We start from the raw sequence: 17,227 nt of genomic DNA, 5'->3' as shown, positions 1-17,227 counted from the left end.
GCAAACCGCAACACTTACTTCCAGGTTTGCGGCGTTTGGGAGCCGATATGTTTGGGATCCAAGCCGTTTGAGAACCAAGGTACCACTGTATTTCACAATTCACTGAATATCATCTTTGCAGATGGTATTTGGAATCAAATTTTGTAGATCTGTGGGTAAACCACACACAAACACACAGCAGTCCCTGTGAGTGAGCACATTTATGTGTCCCGAAAGAGAGAGGGTCAGACAGCTGAGACTTTGTAGATGGAGTTCAGCTGTGGTGATGGAAGCTGCCAAAGTTTCTCTGGGGATCTGCCTGCTGATGGAGTGTCTGTTTGCTTCCAAAAGGCTCTGCTTATATATCACTTCTAGCTCCTGGCAGGTGTTGCATACCAACAAAACTGTAGCTGAAACAGGGCCACTGGGGAACAAGCTGGAGGTATCAGCATACTCATGGAAACCCTAAGTTTTCAAAGTAGGGGGAAAAACCTAAGAAAGTGGAAAACCACCACCTTTCATAAAAAAACCACACCAATGAAGACTGGGCATGCCCACTGGCCATATGAAGAAGGGAATGGAGTATGATGGGAAGGGGCATGGATCTGTGGGTCACCGAACAGGGGCATTTTGCACAGCAGAACTTTTTCTCAAATGTTCAAGGAATGGTAAGTCTTCAATGCTACCTCATCCAGAGGGAATTAAACCCTGTAGGACTGTCCTTGATGTCTTGCCACTTAGGGAAGTGGTGCCATGCACTCATGACAATTTTTTTGAGGTACTTGGAAAAAACCGTTCAGTGTGGGTGGTAAATGTTTCTAAGGAAATCAGTTCATATTGCATAATTGCCTACCAAGTTTTAAGGAAGTGAGAAGAGAGGTGGTTAAAAGTTACAACAGATACCCTAGTTGGATCCATTGTCCTTCTTTGTTCTCCTTCAGTAGAGTTTCTCCTGCTCTTCCAGCTAGCTAACCATCCCAAATCTGTTTGCCAAAGCCCACGACCTTCCCTCTGCTTGTCTCAGGTGGCATTGCTCTGGACTGCTTAGCTCCCTGAAGAATGGATTATTATCAGTAGTTTCATGAACAGGAACACCACCAGTTGAATTGCTGTCTTAACAAAATGTCCCTTGCCTTCACTTGTTCTAAAATAATAGGACTAAAGGTAGGGGCTGAGTTCAGCAAAGGTGCTTTCTATTTCCAGCCCGTTTTAGTCACTCACACCCTACGCTCAAGCACCATTTGGCATACTGGAGTCCTTGACCTAATTTCCCTGTCATCAGAAGGGATAGGCATTGTTCCTGAACCTCATCCACCTTTTGTTGCCTTGGAAACCATGAGAGCTAGCAGTCATATTTGCTAATGGAAGGTCATCTGCCTTCTGAGTTGGACTGGTAGACAGTTTTACTAAAGGCATACTGTGAAAGTCCGCCATTTCAAGGTTCTGTATCGGGTAGAAGAAGAGACTTCAGGAGAAGGGCCAAGATTAACACCAATGTTTAGTCTAATCCTAGCCTATATTCAATATTAAATTGGGGTGGGGAGACCCCATTGACCATGAAACATTAGCTGAAGATTCAACTATTCATGCCTACTTCTAATAGACCCATGGCCTTTAAAAAGATTTGATTGAGTCTGGCTCTGGAGCAGTTCTAAGCTTAAATGTTCCTTAATACCAATTTCATTCTATATCTTTTAAGTTTATGAGGCTGCTGTGAGACAGCCTCTATTTAAAGGGCCTATGAAGGGAGAGCAGAAGAGCAGAAGGGGCCATGACTTTGTCCATCGATGGTTATTACCAGTCCTTTTTTTCAAGAAAATAGGTGCTATTTTCAAGAAAATAGGTTCTCACCATGAAGTTGTTACAGTAAGTTGCTGCTCGACAACCCTGAACAGATGCTGGTTTGACAACAGCTTCGTTCACCGCAGGCAGAGGAGTGAAAAACTAGGGCAAGCTGTCTCTCTAGCTGATTTTTGGGTCATCCCTGGTTCTGGTGCAGGTCAAATAAATGTGCCCCTGCCAGAGCCAGTGTGGTGTAGTGGTTAAGAGTGGTGGACTCGTAATCTGGTGAACCAGATTCATGTCCCTGCTCCTCCACATGCAGCTGCTGGGTGACCTGGGCTAGTCACACTTCTCTGAAATCTCTCAGCCTCACTCACCTCACAGAGTGTTTGTTGTGGGGAAGGAAGGGAAGTACGTAAAGGCAAGAAGCAGGCAGGGGAGAGCTGTCCCTCAATGGCACCCAACTGAGAGGTGCTGGAACTGTGTTCCAGCACACTCTGGCTGAAAAAATGCATTGGTTTTTACCTAGGCAGCAGACTGAGCAGGCACATAGGTAACCTGGGTGAGAGGCATTTTCTTTCTTTCTTTCTTTCTTTCTTTCTTTCTTTCTTTCTTTCTTTCTTCCTTCCTTCCTTCCTTCCTTCCTTCCTTCCTTCCTTCCTTCCTTCTTTTTAATTGGATTAGTCCAACACAAAAAGGAGAGAAGCAAGATAAAGAAAAACAGTATACAACAAAAGGTGAGTAAGCACAAACCTTTCAGTTGTGTACAGAGATTGTGCAAAGCAATGGGTCAGTACATCTGGCTGTTAACCAGAGGTTTGGTGGGTAGGATTGCTGCATTACAGGGGGCTGGACAAGATGACCCTCAGGGTGCCTTCCAAATCTACAATTCTATAATTCACAATGTAGGGATTCTTGTCATTTGGAAACATTTAATTTAGGCTTGAAAGACAAATGCGCGGAAGAACTAGCAGGTGAGCAATAGGTTCTATTGCTATAAGAGAGAGAGAGAGAGAGAGAGAGAGAGAGAGAGAGAGAGAGTGTCAGGGAAGACCTTCATCTTGGTACTGGGCATTAGCATCACATTCTCCCATACCCTTCCGGAGAAGCCAGCCATTGCCATAACTGCATTGCCAATACACAAGTCCAGCTTAGTGTCAATGGAGAGGTTGCTGGTTATGGTGGAACCCACGTGGACAAAATTGTCTGTTAGTATAATGCCCAATCAAATGATGTCAAGAGTCATTAATGTTTCCATTTACAGGCAAGCAAAAATCATAAAAATCGACCAAACAGCTGCAAAATTCTCTGGTTTTTTGTCATCGTCCCCCCCCCCGACTCTTAGATGGTGCCTGAGTTTTTCCAAGACTGAATCATAGAATCATAGAATCATAGAGTTGGAAGAGACCACAAGAGCCATCGAGTCCAACCCCCTGCCAAGCAGGAAACACCATCAGAGCACTCCTGACATATGGTTGTCAAGCCTCTGCTTAAAGACCTCCAAAGAAGGAGACTCCACCACACTCCTTGGCAGCAAATTCCACTGTCGAACAGCTCTTACTGTCAGTAAGTTCTTCCTAATGTTTAGGTGGAATCTTCTTTCCTGCAGTTTGGATCCATTGCTCTGTGTCCGCTTCTCTGGAGCAGCAGAAAACAACCTTTCTCCCTCCTCTATGTGACATCCTTTTATATATTTGAACATGGCTATCATATCACCCCTTAACCTCCTTTTCTCCAGGCTAAACATGCCCAGCTCCCTTAGCCGTTCCTCATAAGGCATCGTTTCCAGGCCTTTGGCCATTTTGGTTGCCCTCCTCTGGACACGTTCCAGTTTGTCAGTGTCCTTCTTGAACTGTGGCGCCCAGAACTGGACACAGTACTCCAGGTGAGGTCTGACCAGAGCAGAATACAGTGGCACTATTACTTCCCTTGTTCTAGATGCTATACTCCTATTGATGCAGCCCAGAATTGCATTGGCTTTTTTAGCTGCCGCGTCACACTGTTGGCTCATGTCAAGTTTGTGGTCAACCAAGACTCCTAGATCCTTTTCACATGTACTGCTCTCAAGCCAGGTGTCACCCATCTTGTATTTGTGCCTCTCATTTTTTTTGCCCAAGTGCAATACTTTACATTTTTCCCTGTTAAAATTCATCTTGTTTGTTTTGGCCCAGTTCTCCAATCTGTCAAGGTCGTTTTGAAGTGTGATCCTGTCCTCTGGGGTGTTAGCCACCCCTCCCAGTTTGGTGTCATCTGCAAATTTGATCAGGATGCCCTTGAGTCCATCATCCAAGTCGTTGATAAAGATGTTGAATAAGACCGGGCCCAAGACAGAACCCTGTGGCACCCCACTAGTCACTCTTCTCCAGGATGAAGAGGAACCATTGATGAGCACCCTTTGGGTTCGTTCGGTCAGTCAGCCAGTTACAAATCCACTGAGTGGTAGCAAAGTCAAAGACTGCAATGTGCAGAGCTTCCCTAAGCCAATTATTCACTGTGATGTTTGAGGGATCCTTATACCCCTGGGCCACTATGAGCTGAGCAGCCATTAACAGATAGATAATAAAGAGTTTCAGCACGACAGAGAAGTTACTGCCTTTGAATATAGGTAGGAGGCACAAAGCCAGGTCTGCCTGTACCACATTACCAATAGTAGTGCTAGTTTCTGCTATTACATTGGACCAGAAAGTGCAAACTGATGGGCAGGGGCACCAAAGGTGCCAATATGTCCCTATGGCTCCACAATTACACCAACAGAACTTGTTACCTGGTTTCTAAAAGCTATCCCCATCCATGCAGGCATGAGAAAACAACTGTGAATTATTTTCATTGAATTTTCTGTAATGGTGGTTGAAACTGAAGACAATTGTTTTGAGGGCCAGATCTTACTCCACCTTAACCATATTAATTTCCTCTCCCAGGTCTTGTCCCCCAATGGAGTTCACACTGGAGAGCCAGTGTGGTGTAGTGGTTAAGAGCGGTAGACTCGTAATCTGGTGAACCGGGTTCACGTCTCCATTCCTCCACATGCAGCTGCTGGGTGACCTTGGGCTAGTCACACTTCTCTGTAGTCTCTCAGCCCCACTCACCTCACAGAGTGTTTGTTGTGGGGGAGGAAGGGAAAGGAGAATGTTAGCCACTTTGAGACTCCTTCGGGTAGTGATAAAGTGGGATATCAAATCCAAACTACTACTACTACTACTACTATTCTTCTTCTTCTTCTTCTTCTTCTTCTTCTTCTTCTTCTTCTTCTTCTTCTTCTTCTTACCACACAATGAAGGATATAAAAAGTTTAAGGTTTTGCATGACTTTCAGGGACTGTCCCCTTTATTTGAGTGGCTGGCAGTGTTAAAATGTGTTCAAAATGCATTTAAAATGGAGATGAAATCTGGATAATATGCACTGTATTTCTGTTTAAACTGTAGTCATTATTTCCAAATTTGCATCTCTACACATCCTCCTCTACATGCAAATTTAGAAATAATGACTATAATTTAAACAGAAATACAATATACCTCCGCCATAGTTAGGAAGTCTACAAAACTGGCCTCTCATTATTATTCTTTTCCAGTTAATGCACTTCCTTGATGATATGAAAGTGGCCTCCGTAGTTATTGCCTGTATAATTCTATTCTTTTTACTGTACTATTCTGCTTTTACGTTTCGGTTCCGTTATTCCTCTTTTAATGTGTTTAAAGAAGAAGAAGAAGAAGTGTTGTATAAACTGCCTTGAAAATGAAAGTTCAGACATAGGCTCTAAATATTTTATAAACATGCAAATAAACCACTTACTGGCTATAGGAAATCAGGTACCTGCACCTTTAGTTGTTTTGGAATACCTTCTCTGTGGGTTGCAAAGATGTTAGGCACATTAGCCAAGCAAAGTGAGGAGCTTTGCAAGCTACAGGGAATATGCTCCAGGACAACCACAGGCACACGTTTCCAAACTCCTGTTCATGTAATCCCTATGGTTCCTTGTTTCTGACAGGGCTACTGACATTACCCCACTTCTACGCATGTTTTCTTATAAGTCAGTCCTACTGAATCTAATGCACACTCTAAGTAAGTGTGCATAGGATCTTATACTTAACCTCTGTGATAACTAACAGTAACAGCTAGTGCCCATTAGAACTGGCAGGACAGAAGGCAGAGAGAGTAATAGTAGGTGGAGCCAGGGCCAATGACCAGTGTAGCGAACCAGTTCTAGTTCTTCCCTCTTCCTCCTTCTTCCTGCTGATTTATACAAGGGGCAACAGGAAGTTGATGAACAGAAACAGATGCACATATATGCACTCACGAAACCCCACATGGATTCTTGCTAGTCTGCAAAAACCATTTACTTCTCCATAGAACCTGCAGCACAGTAAGGAGGTCGACTAGGGTTGTCATATTTCAAAAAGTAAAAACCAAGACCACCCAAAACGGTTGAGCTTCTTTAAAGGAAAACCCTCATGGCAGCCCTAAGGTTGACTACTTACATCTTAACAAAGTGTTGACAATGGCTACATAAAAGCAGTTTTTCTTTGGGCACCAATGTGCTTAGTTTGGACCTTTTTAAAATGTGCATTCCAGATTAATTGGGTATTAACAGCACAATCCCAGGCATTTTTATTGAGAAGCCTCACCGAGTTCCCATCATAGCTGTCAACCATCCCTTATTTGGCGGGAAACTCCCTTATTCCAGCGCCGTGTCCCACTGCTGTCCCTTATTGATGATGTCCCTTAAATTTCCCGGGTTTCAAAGGAAGCAGCTCCTCTCCCTCCCTGCTGGCCAGGGAGGAGGGAGGCTCCAACTGTGTTGCCTGGCTGCCCGGTCCGCCCCCCTCCGGCCTCCTCTCACCAGCCTCGGCCCCCGGGAGCCCCTTCCCGCTAGGACTGGCGGGAGCCTTGGGCCCTTCCGCCACCATCCTCCTCGCGGCCGCCAAACTGAGCGTCTCTGCCTGGGGCCTCCCCTCTGCCCCCCGCCGCTCCCACTAGGCCGTACTGTGGCTGCGCCACCAAAGGACTCAGATGAGATGGGCAGCCTGGCGCGGCCTATGAATTGCTGAGGAGCCTTGAGAGGAGAGCGAGGGCAACTATAGAGAAAGCAGTTCAGAGAGAGGAGGTGGAGGCGGAGGCGCGGGCAGGTGTTCCAAGGGCTAACCATAGAAAGGGAAAGCGGAGGAAGGACCGCAAGCGCTTCTCCCATAGATTTGTAGTGGTAGACTAGCATAGATGGTCTGATCTGTGGGTTTACTTTGGGCGCTATTTCCCCCCCCCCTTCCTCCCGCCCCGCCTGATGGAACTGAGAGCTGCAGATGGAGCACGAGAGAAAAGATACAGAACTGCAGCAGCATCTTCGTAGCTTGGACTTCGTTTTGCGCGAGAAGTGGCTGCTGCTTGTAGTTATTTAATTGCAGTGTTTCATCAGCTGGTGTCTTGAGCAGCAACCTCTGGAAATGAAGGGCTAAAAACCAGCACTGCTCTCCCAAATTATCTGGTCCCTATTAACTTCGTATTTCAGCTGGTTGACTAAAATCCCTTATTTTGGCTGCTGATCCCTTATTTTCAAGGCTGCTGGTCCCTTATTTTCAAATCTGTGACGGCTATGGAAGTTCCCATATAAGCAACAGGACTGCAGCCTGAAACATCGACCAGTAGGTGGCCCTTGAGAACACAGAACAATGTGCAGAATGAACCTACCAGGAGGAGCAATAGCTGTTGATAATGTAATTTTCCAGAACTTCGGGTGAAATTATTGTGGCTACTGCTCACTTCAACCTGCCTACGCAACACCTTCTAATGAGAATGACGAGAAGGAACATTTTGTGCTTTTTGACCTCTGGATTATCCCATCTTCATGGCAGGAGAAAGGTGAAACATCTTAAAAGGAGGTTGCTACTATCTAATGTCTGTCTGCAGTGGTATGGACAATGGAACCTATGCTGCTGGCCCTGTGGCAGTGTGGTGTAGTGGTTACAGTGCTGGATGAGTAGAACCTGGGAAACACAGGTTGTAAATGTATTTAAGCCTCGGAGGAAATGCAGTTTGAAAAAGCTTTATTCTTACATTTGAAGGTCCAGGATAAATCCAAGATGGAGCGCCAAACACAAAACCATGTTTTGAAGAAGGCAGAGTACACTCATGTTATCCACTCCACAAACACAAAAAGAGAGGCTTGCTTCTGCTAATCTTGTGGCATAGCACTTCGGTTCAGATTCCTGCATCATTTAAGTTAAAACTAAAATCCACAATCAGACCTTCCCCCAAGGCATTATTACTGTGTATCGATGAACTAAAATCCTTAGTGTTCTGGTTATTGTATTGAAATAACCACAAATTTCTCTCTGTGAGACCCTTGATGGCTTACAGGTCATCTTGCTCTACGTCTTTGTCCTTCTTGGCATCCTTTGGCAGTGCAGACCAGGCAGAATAGTTCATGACAGAAGCCAGGTCAGGCGAAAGGGTTAAGTTCCCTCCATGACAAATTTCACTTCCGCATTGCGGCAGCCTGAGTGCACGCCATTGTCCGCAACCCGCTGCCGGAACAGGAAGGGGAAAGCCTTCTTGAAGGATTTGCGGAAGCTGTCTCCCATGAAAGCATAGACAATGGGGTTGAGAGACGAGTTGGCATATGACATGCAATTGGCCCACGTCTTGATCTTGTAGGTCTCATAGTTGGCCTGGAAGTGGCGGTAGAAGCCCTGGAAGAGCAAGTAAAGCTGGATAGGACCCCAGCAAATAGTGAACAGCAGCACAATCACCACCACCATCTTGGAAATCTTGGCCCTCATGGCAGCTGAGCGCTCAGACATATGTTGCACCTGCTGGGACTGAACAGAAAAGTCACAGGTGGTCCACCCAGTGTAAGAGAATAGGAAGAGCCCTGGTGGATCACACCAAAGGCCCATCTAAACCCAGCATCCTTTTCTCAGATTCCTATTGGAAGCCTGAAAACAGGACATGCATGTAACAGCACTCTGCCCACACAGCATTATGAGAGAGGGAGATCCACTTTCTCCATGCCATGCATGATTTTATAAATTTCTATCATGCCCCCACCCCGATCATTTTTTTTAACTGAAAAGCCCCCAGTGTTGTAACCTTTCCTCATAAGGGAGATGCTCCAACCCTTTGATCATTTTAGTTGCCCTTTTTGGAAACTTGCTACACGATAAGAGAATAGGGGAGGAATTTGACGTCCTGCTCTTCTACTTGTTCCATCAGTGAAAGCCTTTTGGCTTAGCAGGTGGAATGACCCCCCTCTCTCCTCCCCACACGCCTTGTTCCAAGGGTTCTCCCCCTAATCTCCCCCTAATCACCACCCACCAAACAGGAGGCCTGGAAGGGAGGCGGGAAAGCCCCATGCAAGTGGAATAATGATGATGATGATGATGATGATGATGATGATGATGATGATAATAATAATAATAATAATTATACCCCACCCATCTGGCTGGGTTTTCCCAGCCACTCTGGGAGGCCTTGAACAAAATATTTAAAATACAATAAAAATTAAAAATATAATAAAAATCAGTCCTTGTGCAGGTCTTATGTTGACAGGCAGGGCCAGATTAAGACCTTTAGAGGCTCTAAGCACTTAAAAGATTTTGGTGCCCCCATATATATCTAATTCAAAATATAAACATGTGAGCCTTGGTGGACCAAGTGGCAGTTTACCAGATTTTAATTTTGTTATATATTTTGTTGTATATCATTAATCTCTATTATTATTATTATTATTATTATTATTATTGCACAGATATATATGTAATTTTTTCATTTATTGTGGAGGCCATTTTTTCCCCAGCTGCACCATATGGCCCATGGTAAATTCAGCAATGGAAATTTTTTGTCGTGACCCCCCCCCTTCCCTTGATGCCCTAAGCACATGTGTCTTTTGCGTAATGGTTAATCCAGCCCCGTTGACAGGGCTTGTTAGTTGACTCCTCCCCTAGGTGTTTAGTACTTTGCCTATCTTTCAGCAGTTTGGTATAGATTTCATAGGCCTCCTTTAGAATAGCGAAATTGAAAATTTGCCTGTGATGTGTATAGGGTGACAGAGTTGTGAAAGCCCAACAAGAAACAGGGTGACCATTCAATTACCTGGTAATCATGGTCCATGGGTTCCACCACAGGGCGTCCAAGGCGCTTGAGCATAATAGAGTAGCAAAGGCAGATGGTGAGGAGGGGCAGCAGATAGACAGCCAAGAAAGTGTATAGAATGAAGATTCGCTCCTGGCTCTTGCTGGTGAATGCCTCAATACAGTAGGTGCGCAAGCCGTACCAGTAGCCAACCTCAGTGCGATGGTACACAGCCATGGGCAATGAGAGAATGAAGGAACCTAGGGGGTCAAAGACACAGATGTCAGGCTCTTATGCAGCGATGCTCCATCTTGTAACCTGCAGAGATCAAAATAACGTCAATGAGCAACAGTAAACAAACCAGGCCTTATCTAGATACCATGTGATTAAGGCAGATCCTGTTTTATAGTAAATAGGAGTGGGCCTGTGAAGAAAAGGTGAGATCAGGATTTTGACAGCAACTGAAGTGAACATTAGTGCCAGTGAAGACACTGGAACCACCAATTCTGCTTAGAGCCTGCTTATTTCTTAACATACTGCAGGGTGTTAATTAACTTCCCAATGTCATTGTGTTTCTGTTATCAATACTGATTTATGAATGGTTGCTGCACCCATCTTACACACATGTGTGCTTTAAAGAAATTATGACCATCTGTATTTTTTGCACCCCATTACTCTCTGACCTCACTGTGTATGATTATTCTCTATAAAAGGTTAAAAAAAGAGAAAGGGTAAAGGACTCCTAGACAGTTAAGTATACCCCCATGTAAAAATCCCTGCTAGCAGAGGGTTGCATGTTATGCATCTGATGAAGTGGACTGTAGCCCATGGAATTAGCTATTTTGGTCAATTAAGAAGTTGGTATTAGCATCTAAGCAAGTACCAACTTCTTCTTGATTGACCAAAGTAAATATGGACACCAAAGAGTCAATAAAGAAGCTGGTTCTTGCTTAGATTCTGAGTGGCAAGCCTGATACCAGGAATACCAAACTGGATGGGTTAGGATTTACACTTACCTGGCTCCTCCGTATCAAGCAAGCGCCAGCCCCTTTCTTCCCCATAAATTTGTGTTCATAGACTTTGCTGCCCTCACTCACCAATCCAGATTGCAAAGCTGACTGCCATGGCTACCTGGGGGGTCCGATAACGGAGTGATTGCAGTGGGTACAGTGTGGCGTAGCAGCGGTCCATACTCATCGCCATTAGAGTGATGCACGTAGCCTGCACGGTTACCTGGTGAGAAGAGAAACAACTGGCAAAGGGAGACCATATGATCTGTTCCTGTAGACTCCAGCACTCACCTCCACCCCCTTCACGGGAAAGGGACTGTTCCCAAACAGCTGCACACATGTGTATGATATACAGTGCACAGGCACTCGCCCTCACTGCAACACACGTAATATCGTAAATCCACTAAAATATCACACATAGATTCTTCCACCATTCAAGCTCACCTGCTGCAAATAGTTGACGAATTTGCACATGAAGTCCCCAAACACCCAGCTGGGGAGGGGATAGAGCGTGGCAGTGAAGGGAACGCAGCACACTAAGAAAATTATGTCAGTGGTAGCCAGGTTTGCTGCAAAAGATACAGAGTCAACATCAGCATGGGACTTAGGCATAATAGGCGTACTAAAGATCACACATGTGTGTGCTTGAATTGGTGTTGGCTGCACTGGGAAGTTCCTGTTACTGCCTCTGTTATTAATAACAATCCAGTCAAACGGGAGACATATAAATAATAAAAAGTTTATTATTAACGTCATCATCATCACCATTACATACAGGAGCAATTTATAAAAGATTTCTGTTTCCTGAGGCATGTAATGGCTGAAAGATACTGCTCCTGGAAGCCTTAAAATGGTATGGAAGATGGAGCAAGCTTGTTTTCTACTGCTCTTGAGGGTAGGACTTGAGGCAATGGCTTCAAGTTACAAGAAAGGAGATTCCGACTAAACATTCGGAAAAACTATCTGGCAGTAAAAGCTGTTAGGCAGTGGAACAGACTCCCACGAGAGGTGGTGGACTGTGCTTCCTTGGAGGTTTTTAAGCAGAGGTTGGGTGGCCATCTGCCATGGATGCTTTGGCTGAGATTCCTGCATTGCAGAGGGTTGGACTCGATTAACCTTGGGTCCCTTCTAGCTCTATGAAAGTTTCTATCATTTGCTGTGGAGACATGTGGTTGTTTTGAAATGTTTTTACTTATGTTATTCACAATTCCTTTGCTTTGTGGATTACTGCTCCAGGCTCTTTTAGGAAGAATTGTGACACTTAAAAATGAAATAAATAAATAAATAATATTCTGCTTCATGTTGCTCACTGGATGCTCACTGCATCCAGAATTTTGGAATAGTGACATTTCTGATGGAGCCCCTTGAACACTCCAGAATAAAGGAACATTGAGACCAGGGCTGTTGTTGCTAGTTACTCCTGTGGTATCTTTGCACAGTTCCTGTATAAATCTGCTTCCAGAACTGCAAGTGCAGGTGGTGATGGTGTTTTATTTCCTATCAATAACACTTTAAAATTGAGCAATTTGCACCGATGTATCCCTATACATACCAGGATATTTGAGGATATTTGGTGAGCCAACATGACAGTGATGTGGGATTGAGGATTGGGGTGATCATTCTGTGATATTTTGGCAGCAGCAGACAGAGCTGTACTGCAATTTTTAAATAAAAGTTTTAATAAAATTAACTAATTAAAAAAAATACTGGGATATTTAATGCACAAAAAATAGGGCTGAGGACTTCCAGGTGACCTGTTTATTGAGCATTCACACTGATTTGTTTGCAGAGAGATTAGACAATGCTGGCTCCTGGGCAGTTAGATGACCTTGCATCAAAGCAAGTGTTATCCCATCACTTTCCTTATTGCAAATAAGTCCAGTCTTTTGGGGAAGCAGATATGTCGCAAAAGACCACTCAATCAACTAGAACTGTGCAACCTGAAATTGCTAGTACTATATGTGTCTGAATCCCACCTGAAAAAGTGATAGTGTGAAAGTGCCCTGAGAGCAGGTTGCAGCCAGTTGGATGCAGCTTTTGGTAAAAGAATGTTAGAAAATAGTTTCATTCATGAAAATGGAGAATGGGTCCAGGGTATAATAGGGTAAATCTAGATTAGAAGGAGGAAGACCAATAACAGACCCCAGTAATGACGGAGAATGGGACTGGAAAATAGCTCAGAAGAGGAATAGTATACAACTTCTGTCTAGAGCAGTCACAAAACTATTTTTGATGAGATACAAGCCTTCACACTAATAATGGAAAGCCTAACAATGATTATGAGATGGAAAACAAACTAAACTAGACCATGCAAAATACTGACAGTCTTCACACACTAAGGGAAAGCAGAGGGCAGGGTGGTGGATTGTGGTAATCAGACAAAGAAACAAGTTCTGTGCCAAGGACTGCGAGTGGGAACTTCTCATCTAGACTCACCAAGCTATGCTTTGGATGCAGACGCTGACCAGCTTCACACATTATATTGGCTGAATCCCTTGGCTAGCTCAAGGAAATTGAAAATGTGAAACCATGGGGAGCTTCCCTTTATACTGTCCTTGTCGAACAGCTGTAGTATGGCTCATCAGGCAGCAAATTTGCATCTCTGTTTAGCTTTTCAAAATATTTTGAAGATGTTTTATCACTTCTCATCTGCTGCCTTAGGGAGGAAGGGTAGGATATAAATATATAAACAAACTGCTTAAATTAAACTAAAGCTCCAACCAGTGAGTTGTAGATGTTTCTCGGGCAGTTTAAACATTTAAAGAAACTGAGCACAAAAGGGAGGGAAACCTCTTGCTCCCAAAAGCATAATGTGCATGTGGTACCTCGGGATAAGAACTTAATTCGTTCTGGAGGTCCGTTCTTAACTTGATACTGTTCTGAACCTGAAGCACCACTTTAGCTAATGCGGCCTCCCGCTGCCGCTGTGCCGCTGCTGCACAATTTCTGTTCTCATCCTGAAGCAAAGTTCTTAACCCGAGGTACTATTTCTGGGTTAGTGGAGTCTGTAACCTGAAGTGTCTGTAACCTGAAGCATCTGTAACCTGAGGTACCACTGTACTGTGTACCTGTTGCTGTTGTGAATTTGCATCTAGCACTGAGATACCTGTGTGTTTTGCCCCCTCCCCTGGTATCTGTTTAATGGGTAAAATGCTTGCTTTTTAAAAGAACAAGCTTATATATTGGGATGGTGAACCTCCAGCCTTCAAGCCTAATTAAGCCTGTTACTGGTCCCACTTTGGCCCATGAAGCTGTTTCCCTCAGACTATGCCTGCCTGCTCCAAACCTAGAATTGTATGTGGAGGAAGGTAAGGACACGGTTCAAAAGAAACATTCAGGCGCTTAAAGTGAGCTCCCGAGGGTTCCTTTGCATGTTTTCTCAGAACAGAGTCCCACTATATTCAGTGCTGAACTCAGTGGGACTTACTTCTAAGTAGACACTATAGCTGTGGCACACAAATATATTGATAGTACATGGAGAGCTATGAAATTGTGAGAGTTGTTATATCAGGGTGCCAAATTTGTATGATAAATAATGGAAGAAACAGATTAAGTAATATACCAATTTGCAGTATTTTCTATTGGTAAATCAACGTACGTCTTGAAGATAAATTACACCCACAATTATTTTAAAGTTAGAGCAAGTGAACTGCAGAGACCTGAAGAGGATAGAGAAGAGTAAAATTCTCTCCCCCTGATAGTAGACCATCACTGGAAGACATCAGAACAAGTTAAATCCCAGGAACTGTGCAAGCAGGAAGCTACAGGTGACTATGGACCATAAATGTACTTTTAGAAGCTCTTAGAATTATAAGGATGGAAGGGATCCTAAGGATCATCCAATCCACCCCCCTGCAATGAAATTGAACCTGCAACCTTGGCATTGTCAGCACCATGTTCTAACCAACTGAGATATCCAGCAGGACGAGAATCAATTTAAAATGAAAATAAAAATCGGGATGGATGGGTATTTTAACCATCTGTCTGCGAAATCAGTAAAATGCAATCAAGACTGAATTGTCTTAGCGGTGGGAGGCTGACCAAAAATAGGTAATACTTTATTTACCACACCGGGGGGGGCATTTCTGGCAAATTCACTATGAGGTTAGTTTTCAACAGCCTTTCCTGTCCTGTTTATGTTATGGAAGAACTGGCGGTAACATTGGGGAAAGGGCTGTGCATACTGGGGATATGAAATATTCCATTAGCAATCCTGGTTAGGATGGATGGGCACTCTCTGGCATAACAGAAGCCTAAAGTCATGTCTGGGCACTGTGACATGTGGCAGGTTGAAGAAGATCAGAGAGGAGAGTTGGAAGAAGTTTTAGACTCCTTCTTCTCCCCCAAGACACCTGTCAGCAGTCAAGGTGGTTGTGGAGCAAGCCTAGAGAACAGAAAAGCAAGCAGGCGGGGTTCACTCACCAATGTAGAAGTTGGTGGCTGTGCGCATCTGGCGGTGCTTGCTGATGACATAGATGACCAGTGAGTTCCCCACCAGACCAAGCAGCATGATGAGGGCATAGAAGACAGGCACAAGCCAGGCGTCGGTCAGAAACGGGGGTGAGGTGTCCTCCTCTCCACTGCTGTTGAAGATCCACAGCTGCATCCCAACTGGAAGGGCACCATCTGTGCTGGGCCCAACACTGCTAAGCTCCATCAACCAGGGTGTGGTGGGTTCTGCTGTCCCGCTGGACCAGGCCTCGGAAGGCGAAAGCTCAGCCTCCATTCCTGGAGCGAAGGGGAGGACCCACAATAACCCTACCTGTGCAGCCTTCCTTCCTAAGCAACGTGGGTGGGAAGTCTTACTAATTTCTCTGAAAGGCGAGAGAGAGAGACAGAGAGAGAGATGATGTAGCAGGGACTGGAGCAACTACTGATGTCCCAAGGGTGATCAATTTCCTCTTAGCCACAGGAGAGAGGGGTGTGTGACTTGCAAAGTCCTGGCAGAAATAGGGTTGGGTGCCAAATGTAGGGAAAGGAGACAACCCCCGTTAAACTTCAAAGCTTAAGCAGGTCTTTGGGTGGAAGGAAGAAACAATTAAGAAGCTTCCTAAGGTTTCTCCAACCTTTCAGGCTCAGGGGGAGTAGCAAGGTGATGCAGCAATTATTAGAGGCAGGGTTGGCAAAAGAGCATCTTTTGCGCTGGTGGGTTCTCTCTGAGTTGATCCCATTATTCCTGCAATCCTTCTCCTGTGCCAGAACAGAAACCCCCGCACACCCCTTCTCCCTCATCTGCACCACAGCGTGCTGGCAACTCTCTCTCCTTCTCTCCGTCTGCCCTTTCCACTACGCTGAGGGGTCCTGAGCTCCTTCCTGTGCCAACTCCTTCTTTTCCACCCGCCTCCTTTGGCGCAGCATCCTTCCCGGGACTTACCCTGACCGACGCTGGGCTCTGCACCCAAGGATAGGCACAGCAGGCAAGCTGAACTTGCCGATGAGGGGAGGAAGAGGCGGCTCTGATTGGCTCCCAGGGATGCAGTCCACAAGTGCGCGGGGGAGGCTTGAAGATGCCCAGTCCGGGACGAAGGGAGCGGCAGGCAAGTGCACAGCAGAAAGGATCCACGCGATGCGCGCTAGTGTTTGGCAGAAAAGAAGAAGACCATCCTCTGTCTCACACGCCGGCTCGGCTGCAACCCCTCCCGCAGAGCGGGAAAGCAGAGGCGAAAAGAGAGCGAGGAGATCAAACGTGGACGCTTAGAAACGTGAGTCTGGCGGACGGGAGCACTCCAGAGGTCTCCCTGAAAGTTACTCCGTGAGAACACAGAGGCCACTATTTTCCTGAGATGACCTTGGGTGTTTTCCGTGGTCCTCTCTGATTTAAATCGAGGAAGGAATCACAAGCCTTGCTTCTTTCTGCAGAGGTACTGAACTGAACCATGACTTGCAAAGGGTTGAGCCTGGGGATCCCCTCCAACTCCACAATTCTATGAATCCATGACACAAAAAACTTTCCCGGTTTTCCTGCATATTTGGATTCTTTGACAGTGTGAATGGGACTGTGAGTTATTGGGTGGGTGAGTGGGGGGCTGATTTTCCTTTTCAGCATTTCTGAAAACTTTCAGTTAGGGTTAAGCACACTATCCTGCACAATTAAAAAATGAACAAAATCTTTATTTTATTTGCAAAAAACAACAACAACATAAGTACCCAAAGCTCAAGAAAACCCATTTAAAGAAAAATAAATCCTTGCTGAGTTCCCTGCTCCCTTTTAAATAAATGGCTTGCATTTCAGAAGGACTCAGGTTCAAATCTGGGCATCTCCAAGTGAAAGCACTTCAGCAGTAGGTGATGGGGAAAAAACTACTTCTGCAGATCCTAGATTTCTGCTGACCAGCCTTCCCTAGTCTGTGGCCCTTCCAATGTTGTGGGACTCAAAGTCCCATCAGTTCCAGACA

The 17,227-nt window shown here is 45.0% G+C and overlaps 1 protein-coding gene across 1 annotated transcript; it reads right to left on the bottom strand.

Moving 5' to 3' along the window:
* Positions 1–7,807: 7,807 nt before the first annotated feature.
* Positions 7,808–16,551, bottom strand: LOC128409592 (G-protein coupled receptor 54-like). The gene is made up of 6 exons (XM_053380175.1): positions 16,207–16,551; positions 15,255–15,646; positions 11,277–11,401; positions 10,920–11,055; positions 9,844–10,082; positions 7,808–8,570 (listed from the first exon to the last, which is right to left on the bottom strand). The coding sequence occupies exons 2-6, from the start codon at positions 15,556–15,558 to the stop codon at positions 8,205–8,207; spliced, it is 1,170 nt and encodes a 389-aa protein (XP_053236150.1). The 5' UTR covers positions 15,559–15,646; positions 16,207–16,551; the 3' UTR covers positions 7,808–8,204.
* Positions 16,552–17,227: the final 676 nt, after the last annotated feature.

This window comes from Podarcis raffonei, chromosome 2 (genome assembly GCF_027172205.1).
Source record: "Podarcis raffonei isolate rPodRaf1 chromosome 2, rPodRaf1.pri, whole genome shotgun sequence".
Classification (NCBI taxonomy): Eukaryota; Metazoa; Chordata; class Lepidosauria; order Squamata; family Lacertidae; genus Podarcis; species Podarcis raffonei.
This window is presented reverse-complemented; position numbering and strand designations above follow the sequence as displayed.